Here is a 19,257-nt window from a genome sequence, read left to right on the forward strand (position 1 = left end):
ATCTATTTTCATTTCTACCTATCTGAGGAATGGTTTTCTTTAATTAGTCTGAATATTCCTCAGACTATTTACTGTTATCTTAAAAGCCTTGTTTTCACCGCAAAATAACTGGATGCTCTTTTGTTCTGGGAGTCTTTGATAGGATTCAATTTTTTAATGCTCCCTTTTGGCCTCAATGCACTTAAAATAAGCCAAATGGTAGTTTTCTAATTATAAAATCCATTTCTTTAAGATAAAACCTATTTGAATTCTGGAATCAAGTGGCATTATATCGACAACCTCTCTGGCAAAGCCAAGAAATTGAATAGCAAGTAGAAATGAACACAGTGAGCAGTGAAAACCTGTATCATGCTTGAGAGCCTTCCAACAACAGAAGACAATCCTTATTCAATCCTTAAACAGACACCAGTCATGAAAGTGAAATATATTTATTTCCTCTGCCAGGAGCTATCCTGTTGCACCCAAAAATGAATAGCCACAAACACATTCCTGGCAACTTAGTAGAGGTGGAAATACCTGAAACTAATTAGTTTATTGTATTTTGTATTTTTTGTGTTTTTTTTTCAGTCAAGTCATGACCGCAGAGAATGCTACCAGGGGAAAATTTGACTGATTCTTCCACTAAATATTCCAAACAAAAGGCACTTCTAGAGGCACTTGCATCTGWCAGTTAAAGATCTGAACAGGACTGGAAAGGTATTAGTGACAGAAGAAATTTSCCCCCACGCACAAACCCGTCAGTCCAACCCTGAGGTGCGTATTTTCCTACRGTTTTTTATATTGTGTTAGACTTTGAGTGCAGACTTGGTGATTACAAGTGTTCTAGCTCTGAAGCATTCATGCATAGCTAGTTGAAAGTAATTAATTTAATTGTACATTCATTTATAATGTGTTACACAGAGCTGAAGCCTTTTCTGAATCATGTTTTAATTCGATGTACCCTTCCAGAAAAGACRGATCTTTGCCTATGTTAGCGTTGTTTTGCACTGTTTCCATGATGGGTACAAAATGTTTCTTAGAACCCCTTGGCTGTATTTGGAAGAACTTCTGGGTGAAGCAATGACTATGTCGATAGTTGAAGACCACCACTCATTCTCCTTGTTACTGCCTGCCAATAAGGGAGGTTATTCTGGGAGAAGGGGTGTATGTCTAAAGAACTTGGATAATTCTTTACAGGCTTAATTTACCCTGGAGGTTTTCCTGGCTCTTTCTAAGTATGAGTAAAAGCAAAAGCATCTGTGTACATCCCTTTCAGCCAGGCCAAATGTCCCTCATCCCCAGCTGTGCCTTTGCCTTCAGTGAAAACAACATGCTCTGCACTTCTGCAGCCTCCAACCCCTCTTGTTCACTGGCTACCAAGATGTTCTGCTGAAATTCCACTGTTTTAGCAGCTCAGCTGTGTAAGGTTGCTTAGAAACCAGCCTCCTTATCCCCCACATTCTCATGACAGATCTCCTATGCAATAACAGCACTGCATGACACATTTATATCCAGACATGCRTTCATTTTCCACTTGAGACTCTCAGCATAAAGGTTGTTGGTGCTTCACRCAATTCGTAAACAGCATGCGGTAAATCACAGCAGCATTAAATCACTGCCACGGTCAGAATGAGCTCGAGGGTTGAATGCAAGGCATTTTTCCTGCACTTCATTATTGATCTTTTCTGCAATTTCTAATTTTGTTTTTCAGACTGAGTACTTAGATGGTATTATAAGTGTATGCTATCTTCTCTGCTTTTGTATGTCATCCTCACATATCATTCCAATTTTAAATTTGGGATTGCTTTGGGTTACAATATCTTTCTCCTTTGTATTTTGTTTATATTTGTATGAAATACCTCACACAAACTGAGCTTGAATATATTAATAATAGAAAAGTTTACGTTTTTAAGAATTTCACCAGAAAGGCTGATGTCTTCTTGCAGCTGAAGACGACCATTGTCGGACACTTCATATTTATTCTCTTTATGACAGAATGATTTTTAGTGCAGTTTTGACTTAATTTCTCCTTCTTTGTTTGATAACAACGTTGCCCTCTTGCCAAAATGGCAATGTGTTACTCTGACAAAATAACAGGAAAAGCCAACAACTATGTTTGGCAGAAGAAATATTTGCTATTGATAAAGATAGTAAGGACCAGTCACAATCTTCTCCATTTAATTTCATGCAAGAATCAAATGCATCCGACTTCAAATCTAGAGTCAGGGTTTTTATGGACTGTGCAACACACCATCACTGAACCATAGAGTTTGAAAGTACAAATCAGTATAATATCCCCATCTTTCTTTCTGTTAATATTAGTTAGTACCTAGAACCTCATGTGTGTATTATTTATAATATATTATACTGACAGCATTTCAAATATTGTGAGCAAAGAGTGTAATTTCTTCAGTGTTCATACTCTGGCAAAAGTGCTTAGTTCTGTCATTAGAAAAGCAAAATTTCAGCATAATCCAAACATAATTTATGTGATACTCTGCTTTACAGGATATGAAAGAACTGCTCCCTGCACCGAGAGCCCCATTCTGTACAGTTAAGACACAGAAACTTAGGAGAATTTCCTAAGGTGCAGAGTGTTAAGAAGGATTTATGAGAGAATAGGATTTAAAATGGAATTAGGAGACAGAGGAAAGCTCTCTGCTTGACAAAAAGCCAAACTGAAATAAAGGACAAAGTGTTACATTCAATGCTGTCAGAGGAAATCAGTACATGAATTTATGATACTGAATGAAAATCTGGTTCTCTTGGTTCTGATTTCTTCATTAGTTTTATAATCTTACCAGGAACCACATATTAAATATGCAAAAATGCCACCCATACAGTAGTGTAACAGGATTTATTTAGAAACTATCTAAGCAAATAATTACAAATCAGTCTCTTAATGCTTATTAGGACAGTATTCAGGCAGTTCATTTCACAATTTTATCCTAACTATACTACAGACATTTTTGAGAGGCTGTAGGCCACAGACAAATATTTTTATTATTTTTGCCAGGACCAGAATAGGTAGATCAGGCAAAATTCCTGCTAAATCATACCATCCCTCTCCTTTTCATATACGGCTTGGAATGGGATACTCTTTCTAGCTTKCTTTCTTTCTTGCATATAAGCAAAGTTCTATCTAAATTTAATTCTTGGATGGAGTGGGCCAGAGTGAGTAGGAAAAATAACTGCAACGTACAGTAAACAAGTGTTGTTGTTTTCTTTTTATAAGCACTCCACTATTTCAAGGGGAGAAGGTTTGATTTACTTTTAGTTGAGTTCCAAAATTGTTTTGAATTTCATGCCTTTCTTTTGAAGACTTAAAGCACGTTACAATTACAGTTTGCCAACATTTGTCAACATTGTAATGTTCATGGATAAACCTCAATGATGTAAAGGAATGGAAGATAACACAATAATCACCCTTTTCTCATAAGCAGAAAGCTACGTGCGTTTAACATTTACTTAATACAGAACTCTAAAAGAATTTATGCTTAGTTATGCTTTCAGATATCTTTCTTAGACAARGTGTACAGTATGGTACATATCTAAAAAAACTAGGGAAATACTCTACTTAGGTGAGGAGAGAGAGAGGGGGAGAAGGAAAATTACCTGGTCTTCAAAGTCATATTCTGTATAAACAGGGTCTCCAGAATCCATTAGCAGACTGCTGTCAAGTTCACTTGACCCTAAAATAAGACAAGAGACCAGATATCAGAAATAGATTGGAAATTTTCACTTTATGTGACAGAACACTGTAATATTTTCAATTGTTTGTAGGTATGCAAAGAGTGTGATCCAAGGAATCATTCAGATGTGGTAAAATGTGTGAGTGCTATTCCATTAACAAAGCCTTCAAAGCATCCTTAAAAGCTACCACAAATCTTAATAAAGAACAGTTAAAGTAAATGSTATATTATTTCAGCTAGATTGCAAATTTATTGGGCATGGTTTTCTCTGCGTAGAATGACTTGCAATAATAAAACTGCCACCAGGAGCTGAGCTTAGGGGAGAATACAAACCATGGTTAGGAAGGAGAAAGRAAATACTCATTAATGAGTGATTAGCAGATATGGATTCTGGAGTGATGTTGATAGGGGACCAAAGCAGCATGCTTTCACAGCAGCTGTCCCCCTTCCCACCCAATCCCTTTCCTAGGGGAGAGTGTGACCCTGGACCCTGTTCTGCTCCTGCTCCCTATCATGTTCCTGTGGCAGCAWCAGCAAGTCTTGCAGTGGTCATTGCTAAAGCCAACATGCCACTGATAATCTTTCCACTCAAGGTAACAAGGATGTGATTTGGACATCATACTTGTTTTTTAGCATCACCTCATTCAGATTTTCTTATTCCTGGGCAGTGGAAAGAAGGAAATAGTCATCCAAGTATTCCACACACATCAGAATGTCAATAGGCAAGTGACTATTGGGGTATTTCTCACATTTCACAGCATAAAATTATGTAAGAATAATAAAAGCTATAAGGACACTCAGGATTCAGGTTGCAATCTGTCTTGGGCAAACYAGTTAGCAAGCACAGGTGACTCCAGGCACTATGTTTTCTGGGGAGCRAAAGGAAACACCAGGAGACCTGCAAGATGTGCTCGGTACTCTGTCCTGCTGCCCCCCATCAGATAAACCCACATCCTCTTTGGCCTCATCAGAAGCTGATGAGGAAGAGAAAACAATTTCCTTCTTGTTGTAACTCCTTGGGTAATTGCTGCATGTGAACCTGCTGTGATTTTCTCTTTTGGAAAGCATAGGCATTGTGGCTACAGAGTTTTAAAACCACTGCTGACCTGGTGATGGTTTCTTCCCCGTTAAGAGATGTTTGTGTGGACAGCTGTCTGAACTAAGCACTGTTCATAAATCTTGCAGTTCCATTTGCACCAGATGCATTTACATATCGTCTGCTTTTGCTGGTTCTTAAAAGTTTACATTATAATAATCTATATAGGTGAACTAAACATCACTGAGAACAAAGAAGAGGAATTGGAGCTTGCTAGACATGACGATTCTCAGGTGTCTTAATTTGCAATCCATATTGCAATTGCTACAAAATACATTTTGATGCAATTCTGTGTACTACATAAAAGACACAAGGAAAAGACTTGGATCCATCTGTGAGTGGGTTTTTTTTTTTTTTTTTCCCCTCTAATATTCCTGTATACTTTTAAAAGACTGCTATAATAAATAATAGAAAGGGATTATACATTTGCTATGCTAGAATGTCACATGTACATATGCAGCATGTTCATATACTTTATGGCAAATAGATTTTCAAGTGCTGAGAGAAGTTTCTGCTGTTTCTTTTTTTCACAGCTGACGTCTCTCTCCTAACACTGTGTCATTGCYTATAATAGATTGTAACTGAGTCTCAGTCTTCACCAACACTGGCTTACCCAGAACCACTAAATATCTTAAAATGCACTTTGTCAAGTATTTGATTAACTATCACTTAATTACCCAGAGCAGCTCCCTAGCTCTCCCTGTCTYCCTAGCTAAATATGCTACTAAGAAATATAGTGTCACAAACTTTTACATAAAATCAGACTGAAAATGAATACTCATGCATAATAAATGGTAAGGGACAAATGTCCTGGTGACTGTATATTTTTAATGTGTTCAAAGATTTCAAGACATTTTTATCTTTAACTAGCACACTAGTTCCCTGGGGAAGCCTAACTCTTTTCCAAAAGGCATTCAGGGAATGCCAGGAAAATTGAAAATTGAAGTCTTTTTTTTTCCAGGTTTGGTGAAGATTAACAAAATCCACAACCAACTGTCACATACTGAATGGTAATAGAGACTATTCTTCTTCAGGTTCCTGAACTAAAAGCTACCAGAAATGAACTGGTGTAAATAGCTATTCCTGGGGCAATTTCAAGTAGAGAGGCAACACTCCCAGCACAGCATGAGCAATGTTGCTTTCCAGCTTGGTGTGCTCTTGGAGGAAGTATATTTTGCTGGGTTTGGATGCAATTTACTAAAGCCAGCCCTGCTGGGGAGGAGAACAGGCTTGCTGACTAATCTCTCATGGAAGGGGAAGCAGAGGGTGCCAGCTCRTCGCATCACAAGGCGATGAAGTCAGCAAGTGCGGCACTAGGCCAGGCTATTGACAGGGATAAAGATGAGGGGAGGATGTGAGAAAGAGCAGAAAATGAGCAGAAAATGCAAAACTCAGGTTTTCTGAGCTCACATTTCAATCAGCAATATGTTACATTAAAAAATGTGGCACCTTTCTCTATGCTCCACTGCCAAGGAGAAATAGCTTGCAATTACCTGATCTGAAAAGATATATTTCTCACTTGGAATACACTTCATGAGTTTCAGAGTAAGCATAAAGTTGAGGTAAGGGCAACAGAGCTCTTTGGTGTTACATGCTCTGTATTTTCCTTGGAGAAAAAAAAAAGGAGAAGATTTTATGGACAATACTGCACAATTAAGAAAATAAATCAGTTAACTTTACTGAGCAACCAGCTCTCCAGGGAGGAGGAGGCTGCTGACAAAGAACATGCTCCCTGTTCTGCATCTTAGCACCGAAAAGCTCTTTCATAAAGATCTGCCTGGCTAGGGACCCAAAAGGCCCAACCACACAGCAGGGAGTGACTGCAGGTGAGTTAATGGATGGCCACAGTGACAGCAGTGACCCCTGCCAAGCCTGACAGTCCAGACAACAACCTGCAGGGCTGTGCTCAGCCWCTTCCCCCACCATAAAGCTGGGTTTCCAGCTGTATTTTATGTGTTTTTTGCCATCAAGTTGAACTCGACAGGACTGGTGATGCAAAGCTAGGGCACAGCTACTATCGGCAGGTCTGTATAACATGTGTAGGAATCCTGCCACAGGAATGTGCCCCAAAACCCAGGGACCCAACTTCTGTAATGTGTTTGTCTCTAATASTAGAAAATATTTTGCAAGTTTTGGGGCTGGGTATGTGTCACTTTGCCTGAAAAAGACTGCACCTTTAGCTTTGCCTGAATGCAAATGCCAAGTGCTGCTTTTCCACAGTTCATTCATGTATACAAAGCAGCTAAATTGTACTGATCTGTCTAAATTTAGCTGCAGTTAATTTAACTTCCCATTACTAGGTAGCAAGATCCCATTACATGAGTTAATTAAGTCTGATCCTTGGACCATTTGTGTTTTGGCAAATCAGTTAATGTTTTTCCAATCCTCACTTAAAYTCGTTATTTATTTGAAGTCCTAGCAGCCATATGATTCAACGTGATTCACTGGCTCATATATTCTCACACTCAGCTCTATTTTTAGCAACTACAGGATTTGCACTTCCCTGCTTTGACTGCCTTTAAAGTAATGTAAAACTATCCTGTGAGACACATTGCTTCTACTAATTGCATGTTTATACCTGCTAAGCACAATATAACAAAATTGTCCTCTCATGTTATAGAAAAAGCTCTGAAGCACTGTCTACTCACTGAACAAACACATCTTGCATAAAAGCACTTGGTCTAGACAAATGGTCCAAAGATAATTTTCAAGTGGAACGTAATACAAACAATTTATTAAAGCACTGATTAGCACTACAATGATAACACTTTCATTTCGCTCTCAGTAAGATGGTTGTAATACAAATTTTACTGCAACTTTAAACTGTTGAATTTCATGACAGGCTGTTGCTGTTAGCAACAACGTTATTATTTCATTGGAAACAACAATGAGAGAAAAAGTATTGTAACCTATAGAAATACTTAATTGCTTTTTTTCGACGTATGTGACACAGATGGTTACAACTTTATTTTGCAGGTATATCATAGGAATAAAAATGATGCAGAGACATAAAAATATTTAGAAATACTATGTCTATACTATCCACCAGGAAGCAAAATATATCACAGGTATCACTAAGAGGATTAAAAGATTAATTAAAAAAAAAAAAAGTTACATTAAGGGAGCACTAAACTTACAAACCCTAGAAATGTAATACCTAGCCTCAGTAGGGTCATGAGGAATCCTGCTTTGAGTGTGCTTTCTCCTGCAGGTGCTCAAATTYAGGCACTAATTAGATCACCCAGGAAGCCATTCAGAGAAATTCAAAGGAGATGAGTGATAATGGGAGATGTTGAACCYCTGTGAGCATAAAGAATCATACAGGCTCACAGTTTAAGTTAGCTGGTTGCAGAGGAGAGCTGGTTTCTCAGCTAGGGAACTGCAGTGTAATTGTCTGGACCACCAGAAGGCCCCTCGAGCTTAAAATGCGTTTTGAGGACTGGCTGAGGTAAGATTCTCATAAAGCRTGTAAGACAGTGCAAGCATAGGGTGAATCTTTCTGTATGTTCTCCAGCTTTCAAGGATCAGTAGTTCAGCCACTTGCTAAGGTGAATATTGTGTCAGCAGTTGGTTAAATTATCCTACCGACTACATTGGCACCTCTGTGGTCTTATCTAATTTCTCTTGCATGTGTTTCATGTGTGGTATTCCCTGATTCTCTCATCTGGACTGTACAGAACAGAGTTTAATTGTATTCTTACATTGAAGATATATATACATATGTGTGTATATGTGTATATTTAAGTTGTTGTCTGAATCTTTCTCTGTCTTACAAAAAACAGAGAGTTAGATGTTATAAATTGCTGTTATATCTAGCTATAGCCTTATCTTTCCAAAGGGCCTTGCTCTCTGGAGTATTTCTGAATTTTATTTTAGCTTTTGAGTAGTAAAACAAAATCTTAAGGAGCAGGACTCAGAAGTGGTATTTCTGTTCCTAGTTAATAAATAGATACAGAAACCAGCTCCCTTAGGAATCACCACTCTTGTATTCCTGACTGCTCAGGGCCCCTGGGTTTGAGGGATCCTAATGAGAAATAGGAGAGAGATGTTTGAAGCTCCTAACCTCAACATCAGAATTGAACTGAAAAATCTCTCAATTCCTGTGCAATTACCACTAAATGGTTATGTAAAATGAGGATGCCAAARTTAACATGTTTTTGAATGAAAGTGTATGTGTTTGTTGCTGTTTATGGTGAACTAATCTCTGAAAAAAAAAAATGAGGGATAATTATCTTTCCTCTGTGAACACCTTTGATGGTAGCAAAAGCTAAATAATTTGATCATGAAATTGCTAATAATGATGGAGGAAAKAAGTTATTTAGAGAAGCCTAGCCTGCAGACCACACCACCCTATGTTCCTKGTTAGGATAGGAGCCTGAAAAAGCTTTAATACAATGATCTACTTTGCATGAAAGTTTGCTCCAGCTGTGTGTCATTGCCCTGATAGCAGTGACAACTTGATAGTGGACTCCTCTGTTTTAGAGTCTGACCGCAAGGACTGCTCCTGTCAATGAAGTAGTCAAACATGGTTTGCTTTGGTAGTGAAACACCCATATTCTGTCTCTCTAATAATCTCCTAATAGTAGATTCTCTCTCTCCTTTTTTTCTTTTTTTCCCCCCCCTCCTTTTTCTTCTGGCTCTTTTAATAGTAGTTTCTCTTCCTTCTACCTGTGTTTAAATTTAGCTTCACCAGACAGTAAAACATGKATCGCAGTGGATCCAGCTCACCAGTGATAGTAGCTGTCTTAGCATTTGGTCCTTTGTGTATCCATTAAGCTATCACCCTGCTAATAAAACAATCTTACTCAGTAGTTTGGACAAGCACATACTGTTTGCCAGCTGTTTGGACAGTAGCACGACCTCTGATACCTCTTCAGTTGATCCTGGTGAGAATTATTTTTCCTCAGGAAAGGAAAACTAGATCAGATTTTCCAGAAATGTAACCAGTGCGKGCAAACTGTTTAGCTTTTGCCATTCTGCTTTTCAGAATCAGCATCTTCATGACACTTCTTCCTTCTTGCTATTCATTACTTAGTCCATTTAACTGGAGAAGGTGATTACCTTCATGTAGGTGATTACCAACGCCATACAGTGAGAATGCCATTTTAACTGTGGAATCAAATTTATCCCCTTATGAACAAAGCTAAGCACAGAACAGAGGTAAGTGTGTCACTTAACCAAGTATTTACTCTTGTGCTCACCACTAGAAAACCTAGAAAACTGGTTTTCAGATACACATTTTATCACCTTTTTTTCCCCCCTCACTGACAGCTCAGCTTTATCCCATTCTGAACGTTATGAAATAATAGTCTTACAGCTGGATTTAGTACACAGTGYAGTTAGAATGATACTGCCTTTCAAGTGTTCAAAATATGACCTATTTTTCTTTATGAAGTATAGGTCTGTTTGCAAATGGCTTGCTATTATTTTTAATATAAACTGTAGAATTCATACAGGAATAAAAATAAAGATTAGGTAAAATGAAGCCTAATCTACTCTGCTAATCCTCGTGATGTATTTGGAAGACAGCCAGGGTTGCCTTTCTGGAAAAAGCTACTTGTCAAGGTACCAGCAAACACTTTCCCATTCCTTTAAAGCAAAATCATTCTGACAGATGCTATGGATTTTCAGTGCTTTGATTTTTTTTTTTTTTTTTTTTCCCCCTTCAAGATTTTTGCAGTCCTTTGTCGCTCACAGGCTGTTTCTTTGAAGACATTCAAGCCTCAGTGAGCACAAACACACACACAAAAAATCTCCTAACTTATACAGTTTCCAAATTAGCGTCAGTTATTGGGGTGGAAGCATGATTGTTAGTCTCCTAGGACAGCTTTGCTGGTTAACAATGCGATATAACCTGGAATTGAAAAAGATATAGCTAACAATGGAATTGATCAATATAAAACTATAGTGTAAAAAACCCTTTTTTTTTTTTTTTGGTGAACTATGTACAGTGTTTTAAATTGTTGTAGAAAAACAAGATTATTATATTCTTCTGGATTGCATGACCCTTTCAAATGTAAGGAGAATTTTTACCCTTGGTTATGCAAATGTTTGAGATTTATTAATATTTTTCTATAGCGTGTACGTCTATAGAGGATTATGAAAAAGGCACCCCATGAGTGTCAGAAGCAGTAGGAAGAAAAGACGGTCTTTAAATCTTACATTAACTCACCTGCTGCAGCTTCTTTGTTAGCAAATAGCTTATTGTCAACTGCCAAACTTATGTCAAAGAACACTTCTTCTTCATCTCTGTCTGCATCAAACTATAAAGGGGGGATGAAAAAAAAGGTGCTAATCAGATACTGGTTATTAGTTAGTTGAACATCAKCATATAATATGAATTCTCATCCCAAGTCAATTTAATAGGAACCTTTCTATTCCATTTTGCTGTTCACAGCAAGCTTGATGTATGATTCATTCTTACTTTGACTGAAAACTAAACATTATTTTCTRAACTATGTTGCCATTTCTTATTGGCTTCTCATTCACAACAGTGCAATTGAGTTGATCTCAAAGAATGAAGATTCAAAGCAGATGGCACTGTTAGTGAATATATATATAAAATGCTTTGGATGGTTGAGGAAAAAAATGACAGTGTAAGAAGAGGAAGATGTTTACGGCTTTTTTTTTCTTCAGAGATTAAATAGGTTTAATCTGCAAACAATTTTTTGGCAATTGAAATTCTTTTTTTGTTATGTATGATTAATTCAGGTTGTTAAGCAAAAATCTTAAGAAAAAGTAAAGGATTTTTAAAAGTATATCTATAACATGGAAAGGAAGGTTTCCCTTTTTCTGACAGTAACAGAATGTACTCAGTTATAAATTAATAAAATCAGAAAAGCTTCAGAAAAATGACTAATAATTGATTGAACTTGGAGTTTTATCCTTTTTTTCTTCTATTATGGCTTCTGCCCAAAGTCTGATACTGATTCTCCCGAGTCTTCTTCCAACTCTGTTAGGCAGGTTCTTTTTATGGCCAGGTTTGAATAGCTTTTCTGTTGCTTTTCTGTAATATTGTGCCTCATTCATTTAGATTACTGAGTTTTGATGCTTTCTTGGTGCTTTCTTATTTAACTATCCCAGTTCAAGCTACTAAGTAAGAAGGGATAATTATAACTGCGAGTCACAGGGGCATCCAGATAATGTTCACATTAGATGGCTGTCATTCAGTGTAATCTTCCCTGCCTTATTTTGAATTATTTTATGTCTTCCAATTATGTTTTAGGAGTATTGCAGAACCCAAAACATTACACTAACATAAACATAAACACTGTTRAGCCCCTCTTCAGATGTTCAGCCAGCTTCTGCATGGCAAAAACAACAGGAAAAGTCCCAGGAGAGAGAATTTTAAATACTATGAGCAACTTTGTTGCAGAAAGTGGTGCTGATGGCAATGTAGTATCTACAGATACTGGTCAAGAATACAGCCTGGCTCATCTAATGATTTAATTTCAGAAAGATGCTGAATTGCTTGTCTACCACCCACTCTTACAAAATCAATATCGCTTTTCATTATTCCTTTTGAAGTCTTATGGAGCACCTATATTATTTAAGCCAATTTCTCATTGGCTAATGAAATGTGCTTTCTAAGTGGAATTTTCCATTGGCTCCTCATAGCAAACATAAAGGCAAAGATCAATCCCAGAATAATTATTTAGAGGGATAGATGTCAGAAATGAGTCAAAAACAGGGAAAAAACACTTCAGAGACAAAGAATGATATTACAAAGTGGGACAATGTTCAAGACAGAAAATGAAGCTCAAGGGGAGGACAATCGAATGCARCAGGACTGGTGCGAGATAAGCTAAACTCTCAAAACATGCGTGCTCAGAACTGAACTGGTATTAGTCTGCTTTAAAACTTACTGGTGTTAATATTTAGCTTTGTTTAGCTCAGCCCAAGAGATTGTTTTTGTTGTAAATGTGCACTATTATAATTACCCAGATATGAAATTCTCAACCTGGTTTTTGGAAAGCAGTTTGTGCTTCAGGCCCCAAGGACCATCCTAAAATTCATCCCATGATGTAACATGGTTGTCCATCTGTCCAGGCAGAAATGAGGAGCTGTACTGTCATCTTAACAGTGTTATTTTAAACTCAGAACATTATTTTATAAAGAAGAAATTTGTTTGAGTTCATCTATTAGAAGGATTGCATCTTAACCTGTGGCAGCTGAGGCAAGGGTGGCTTGTGAGAGACCAGGCCCTTAATTAAGTTTTTGGGCTAGCGCTTGGCAATTTATCCTCAATGAAGAAAGCGAATTTGGAACGGTCTTGCTCACAAGGGAGGAGTATTGATCTTTAATGTGTATTCTTTTGTGTTGGTCTTTCTCTGAGAAAGTATGGGAATATAGCTCTGTTGATTCTTAGGAAAAAAGTCTGTTTCATTAGCTATCCTAAGGTATGTCATACAATATTTATGTATGTGTATACACAGAAAACAAACAATAAATTACAATTAGGCTGTCTGATCCATACTGAGCAGGTAGCACTACACTTGGAGAGATGACAGACTTTCTGTCTCATTAGTAGCATTCCTTTGAGTAATCCAGTTTACCAAGAAAAAAATACGATCAATCTCAAAACGTTCTGACAGTTCCAAGAATTTGAAGCAACTAACCTTCATTCAAAGAACACCAGCTGTGCTTCAGCACTCTGAAAAACCTTAGTTTTATAATGAAATCCTATATTGTGACTGAAAGAAAACCAATTATTTGAAGCTTGCGYGTAGACTCAGTGTTCCCCTGAGAATGCAGCGAGAATGCATGTTCCATGAGCGCTGCAATACCCTGAGCCCCAGGAAGGCACAGCAGCTCTCAGAGAGAARGCGTTTTTGAAAGCAACTAAGAAACCGTGTGAGTTCCATATTTCATTGAATTACTAAACACTTTAAAATGAAATCCTTTGATAATTATTGGAAGCTTGAATAAAACACAAAATGCACTCATCTATTCTGTTCTCATGCAACAAACAGAAGCAAAACTTCTACAGCCTACAATATTAATCAATAGGTTGCATTCCCTATTGAAAACAAAGCTCTCCTTCAGAATCCCTACTTGCTTCAGAACATGTGTCTTGGTAACTAAATCATCTACTGGTATGTTTATGGATAACTCAGTTTAGTCATGGTGAAAAGCTGTGTTTTATAGGAATATAATAATCTTTATTCTTTGTCCGCAAGTGTTTAATTGGGACAAACTAAAGAGTAAGAGAATATGGTCCTGTCCTGAAAAGTGAAGGTATGCAAAGGACCTCTTCCTGCTTGGCAGAGATATGTTTAGAGTTACTTCTGTTTAGTCTGGGTCTCAGGCCACAAAAGCTTAATAGCACAATTCTCTTTATATCTGCAGGTGAGGAGAGGGAAACCAAATACAAGGAATCCAAAAGAAKATATAGTTATATCAAAAAATATGGGCTTATTCATACACTTTCTGCTCCGAGTTAGTGTAGTCATCTCRCTAAAATATAATTCAGAGATGGATACTTATAGCTAGACACTTCTATGAGTAATCCTGGAAAAACAGCAGAACTGCCAGAAATGTACATTACTTTCTTATGTTTTATTAGTAGAACTGTATTTAAGATGCCACTGAAGGCATCTGCAATACRTAAGACATGCTAACAATATTGTTGTCTAAATTGAGATAATCAGCAGTGATGTAAGGGGAAAAAAGAAGTTGTGGGTGCTTTTTTTTTTTCTAGTTGGCTTTTGGTTTGTTGCAGGAGGACTTGGTCACTTAGACATGGACAACAGAATTGTAGTTTTTTAGGACACTGGGCTGTGTCAATGTGATTTTCACAAATAAGTAAATCTGRGTGCTATACTTGGGAAGAACCTAGAAACGTTGGGACTTGGGGCTTTCTTTGCTTGCTCTTCTTCTGTCGCTTCATTTGGTGGCATAATCACAGTGACTAAAGCAGGAACAAGAGCAGGTCTCTAATGCCTCCTAGGTTTCCTTTTAATTGGGTTTCAGATATCCAGCATAGCAACAAACTAGCAGAAGCCATATACCTCAGGATACACACATATATGCACACACACATATGTATTTACATATGGGTTATCCCACTTCCATGTGGTGTTCTGCTGGATAATTTGATGCTGKTACAGAGTTATATACAAAAACACAGTGAAAAATACTTTTTAGATTCTTTATGTGGTAACTAATTATTCTATGTGGAGTAARTTGTACTTAATGTATTCTTGAACAGGAAAAGAGTAGTGTTTCTCAATACCTGTTCAGCAAATTCTAGCCAACAAAAGCAACTTCACAAAAGTACTTGTCTGAATTGTTAAGCATTGAACATAACTGGTCAAAATCAATAAAYTGAGGCTTGGTAAACATCATGTTTCAAGTTAAAGAAACAGGTTCATAGCTGAGAGATCTAGGATTCTCATTGCTATCAGCAGACAATCAGCAAGGAAGTGGTAGCTAATGAGAACTTATTGAAAATCTGTAGTGRTTTAAGAGATTTGATTAATGCAAGTAACCAACCTGATACTTTTTCTCCTACTGCCATGCCATGGAGCAGCTGAAGCAGGCAAATGGTCAAATAGCTTGGAATAAGCACTGCTTTGACCTGGCTGTATTTGTTCCAGTTGTGGAGCTAATTTCGTGGTTGCTGGCATGGCATGGGTATGTGTACTGGTATGTGCTTTAGTTGTTACTAAACTATGCTTTGGAAAATAACCTAAAAAGGCCAAATTCAGGAAAGCAAGATAATTTGTTTTTATGAAGTCTAACTGTTAAAGGAGAACATGCAATATTAATTATTAAATATACAGAGGTAGTTTTCAAGTTTTTGCRTAAGTCAGTAAGGTACATCCTCAGGGAAATCTCTATGATATCTGACTGATATTTGGTAGTGGAAATAGGTCACAGGCCTATAAACAGGATAAGGAAATTTTTCCTCAGACAAAGCAAATTTGAAGGGAGACTTAGAGCAAACAAGTAAGTTAGGGGTCTCACTGGGCTGCCTAGTCCAAAGGTCTAATTAGACATATAAACAAGAAGGATAAACACAAGTGCAGTGATGACCCCAAAAAAAAAAAAAAAGGTGTTAAGCACAACTGCAGTAGCTCCTGGGCGCTATTTACCCGCCAAGGGAGCTCACATAGCTGAATGTCGTGTCTAGCAACAAAAGAATTGACACTGGCGTTATTTGAACAAAACGTGGCTTGAAAGTGAGGCTTGAAAGTGACCTCACTTAGGCTTAAAAGTACCTGTTTCCAGTACTTTCCCTCCCACCCCTGAGTGTGAATTGTAATTTATAATGGATTCCTCATGACTTTAATGAGTTCTTAGGAAGGATCTTCAGCATTTAAGTTCAAATGGGAATTAATTTGGGAAAATTTTGAAGCCTAAAAACTKCTTTATATAGTCATACCTGTCACTACCTGCTTTGTTATTCACCAATCTTCAGTAATTTTGAAGTAAAACACACTGATTAGTCAGGGGACAAATCATCCATATATGATCCTTTGCAATGAGGAAATCCATTATTATTATTAAGATTAGGAAAAAAAATRCAGGTAAGCAACAAAAGGGCTCATGGATCCAATCCCAGTGCAAAAGGGTTTGGAAGTAGAGAGAAGTTTTGTACTGCTCATCTCCTGTATCCAGAAGAGTGGGCATTTTGGGACACTTGTAGTTCAATAGTAAATCATATTCCTTTTATATTATTTTTGTTAGCAAATAAACAATGCAGTTCTGCATGAGAGGCTTTGTTCTAATCATGATTTTCCATTATTTTATGCTGAACTCAATTTTGTACCACAGCATGCATGAGTGTGAAATGTTGCTATARTTTAGTTTCCCTCACTGTAACTTTTTGTTAAGCTAGCATCTATACTYACAGTATTGAACCATTATTGAACTATAAGGAAATACTATTTGTTCTCTGAAGAAAATTGATAGTAGTAGCAGAYGCCCTTTGTAGGGCTATATGGAATAATAGCTTTTTATAGATAGTAAAATAGGATTTTTACTTCTTTCTAAGACTGTGCTGAGCAGTATCCTGATTTTTATCAATTTTCAGCTGTTGAAAATGAGTGCCTTAAGCGAGGTAGTGGCTGAAGAGTTGATGGTGGCGTGGGGCGGGGAATGTGCAATTACAGGTCCTCATAGGACAGAAATGGGCAACAGAAGAAGAGCTAGATTTGATGTGGTGGGATGAAATCAATAAGCTGGTGGCCTGGTGGGTAAAAAACTAATGAAGAGGAAGGAAAGTAATTACTTATTTGGTAGGGAAGCTGGTGGAAGTAGGGAGTGGCTGTGCAGAGATTTCAAAACATAGAAAGCCTTTCTGTTTCAGCTACTGTTTAAGCTCAGTAGCTATGGTGTTGTTTGCTTTTTACTCTAGTAAAAATGTTAATCTGGATGGCTGGTGAGTGTTACTCAAAGAGCAAATGTATTGCTGTTTTACTTCTGGAGTTATTTTTGTATCATAATTTTTTGTTACTGTCAGTGGACTCTTAGCTTCACATAAGCACTTTACTGTATCTCTTTAATTCTTGTAACCTTAAGTTCACTTAAGAGTGCAAATATTAATTAAAAGTTTTGACATTTCAGAGAAACAGAACAGTGGTGTCCAGTATCAAAACAAATTGCAACTGAAGCACTTGAAAGGAAAACTGAATTATAGGCTGAGTTAGGAAACGTTCCTTGATTTATCTGTTGGTCTGTTCCTGAAGAACCTAGGAAAATGTTCAGCCTGAGGGAGAGATGGCCTTAAAYATTGACTCCACTGGGTTTGGAAGAAGTTGTTCTATTTTTAGTACAACAAATATAAACCTAGAGGAAGGGGAAAAACATAATTGATGCTGTCAGAATCCTCATTTGGCTCTAACAGTTCACTCTGTCTTAATTTGCATTAACCCTCTTTATGTTTTTATTACTGGAGCTAGCAGCGATACTGCGGTATTGTGAAACCAATTTCACAGGGCAGAGCTGTGCCAACACCTCAGTTGAAGTATTATTCCTGTGTTTCCCTCATCATCACATGAAAGGAGTCTGGGAATCTTCCTGTTCCCCTTAATCTCCTGCTCAGGGAAATGGCCCTGATATGCTGAAGTAAACAGCTGCCTTGATACCTTTAACTTTTACTGCCAGATGCCACACTATTTCCCAGATAAGCCCTAAAGCCAGATCATGTTAACCAATGTTTGTGTGTAGAGCTATTTATTCATGAATGAARTTAATGTGTCTGTTTTTCCATTTCTGCACTACTACTAGATCTCCAGGGTCACAGTTCATTTCATTTAAAACAAAACCAAACACCTGCAGCATGTACTGGATGTGGCAGATAGGCACTTGAAATGAATATATTCAACACAGGTTTCCTGCATCAACTGTAATCCAAATACTGCAGCTAAAACACATTTTAGAAACATTTGAGGAAATAAATAGTGTTTACAGGCAGTGTGTTTTTCTTCCAATGAAATTCTGCATCCTGCTCCAGTGAAAGGCTGTTATGTGCACCCAGCATTTCCTTTTGAGCTCAGCAGTATTTCTCCCCATGGCTTTTGTCACAGATATTATGAATAAAAATCCTAAAATACTGTAGACTAATCTCTTAGTGATAAATGAACTTACAATGATCACTAACAAAATATGATTTTAATATGAATATTTAATAACCAGAATTTTCTAAGAAAGTGTACATCAACTGAAAGATAAAGAGTCTTGCACTAATTTCAACTTGAGTTTTAAGCAGTAAATAAAACATGGGAACTAGAGACTTGGATTCAGGAAAAAGTGCTATAGCACATCGTATACCACTGGCATAAATTTTAGCTATACTATACTTTTATATGCAATAGATTATAATTTAATTCAGGAAGTGATTTCGTGTTTCTAAGATATTAGAAATATAAATACTTTGATCTGCAACAGATGTAGCTGTTCAAAGTGGAATATTTGTTTTTCCTATTTGTCTTGGAAGACAAAAGTAAATTCCATTTATCAACTAACCAGCTCCTCTTTATTTTAGTTCTGCCCTAGGATAAGTGGTGTCCCTGGTGGTGGTCTCTGTGCAGATAAATTTGKGAAAGATATTGGAATCCTTGATAGTGAGTGTTGTCCCAGTCTTTCTGAGTTGCGTGACAAATTTCAATGACACATTTATCTCTAGAAGCAAGACTTGTGCCAAATCTAGGATAATGTTCAGCAAATGTCATTTTGAGTTCAGGCTGGGTTCATAAGACCGAAGGACATGAATCCGTTTCCTGCAGTGAGATGCAAGTGCACTGACTTTTTTTCTCCTATGTACCAGAAAGTTCTGTTTAGTTGACTAAATTATTGGAGCATGTTGTTTCAGAACACAAAGGAGACTATTTGATTTATAAATGAAAGCTGGCAAACCAAGGAGCTACTGACAGAAACTATTGGTTTAGTCATCATGAAATATGACATTCTTGCATCTAACGTGTATTTTTTGGAAACAAATGTAGGACAAAACCCTGTGTGATCACGTAGGCTGAAAGCACTTTT

General features: G+C 37.2%; 1 protein-coding gene and 1 long non-coding RNA gene across 2 annotated transcripts in view; one reads left to right on the plus strand and one right to left on the minus strand.

Moving 5' to 3' along the window:
* The window catches only part of AK5 (adenylate kinase 5), a 77,740-nt gene that overhangs the window by 26,752 nt on the left and 31,731 nt on the right, over window positions 1-19,257 (minus strand). Inside the window, exons 7-8 of the mRNA XM_026054653.1 lie at window positions 10,940-11,030; window positions 3,595-3,671 (exon numbers count right to left, since the gene is read on the minus strand). Of these exons, the coding sequence (XP_025910438.1) occupies window positions 3,595-3,671; window positions 10,940-11,030 (168 nt within the window). The remainder of the gene's footprint in view (window positions 1-3,594; window positions 3,672-10,939; window positions 11,031-19,257) is intronic.
* Window positions 574-5,001, plus strand: LOC112960418. Its single transcript, XR_003251748.1, has 2 exons — window positions 574-753; window positions 4,936-5,001. It is a non-coding gene; the product is annotated as an uncharacterized LOC112960418 (long non-coding RNA).

This window comes from Nothoprocta perdicaria, unplaced genomic scaffold (assembly GCF_003342845.1).
Source record: "Nothoprocta perdicaria isolate Ctin4 unplaced genomic scaffold, notPer1 scaffold_0, whole genome shotgun sequence".
Classification (NCBI taxonomy): domain Eukaryota; kingdom Metazoa; phylum Chordata; class Aves; order Tinamiformes; family Tinamidae; genus Nothoprocta; species Nothoprocta perdicaria.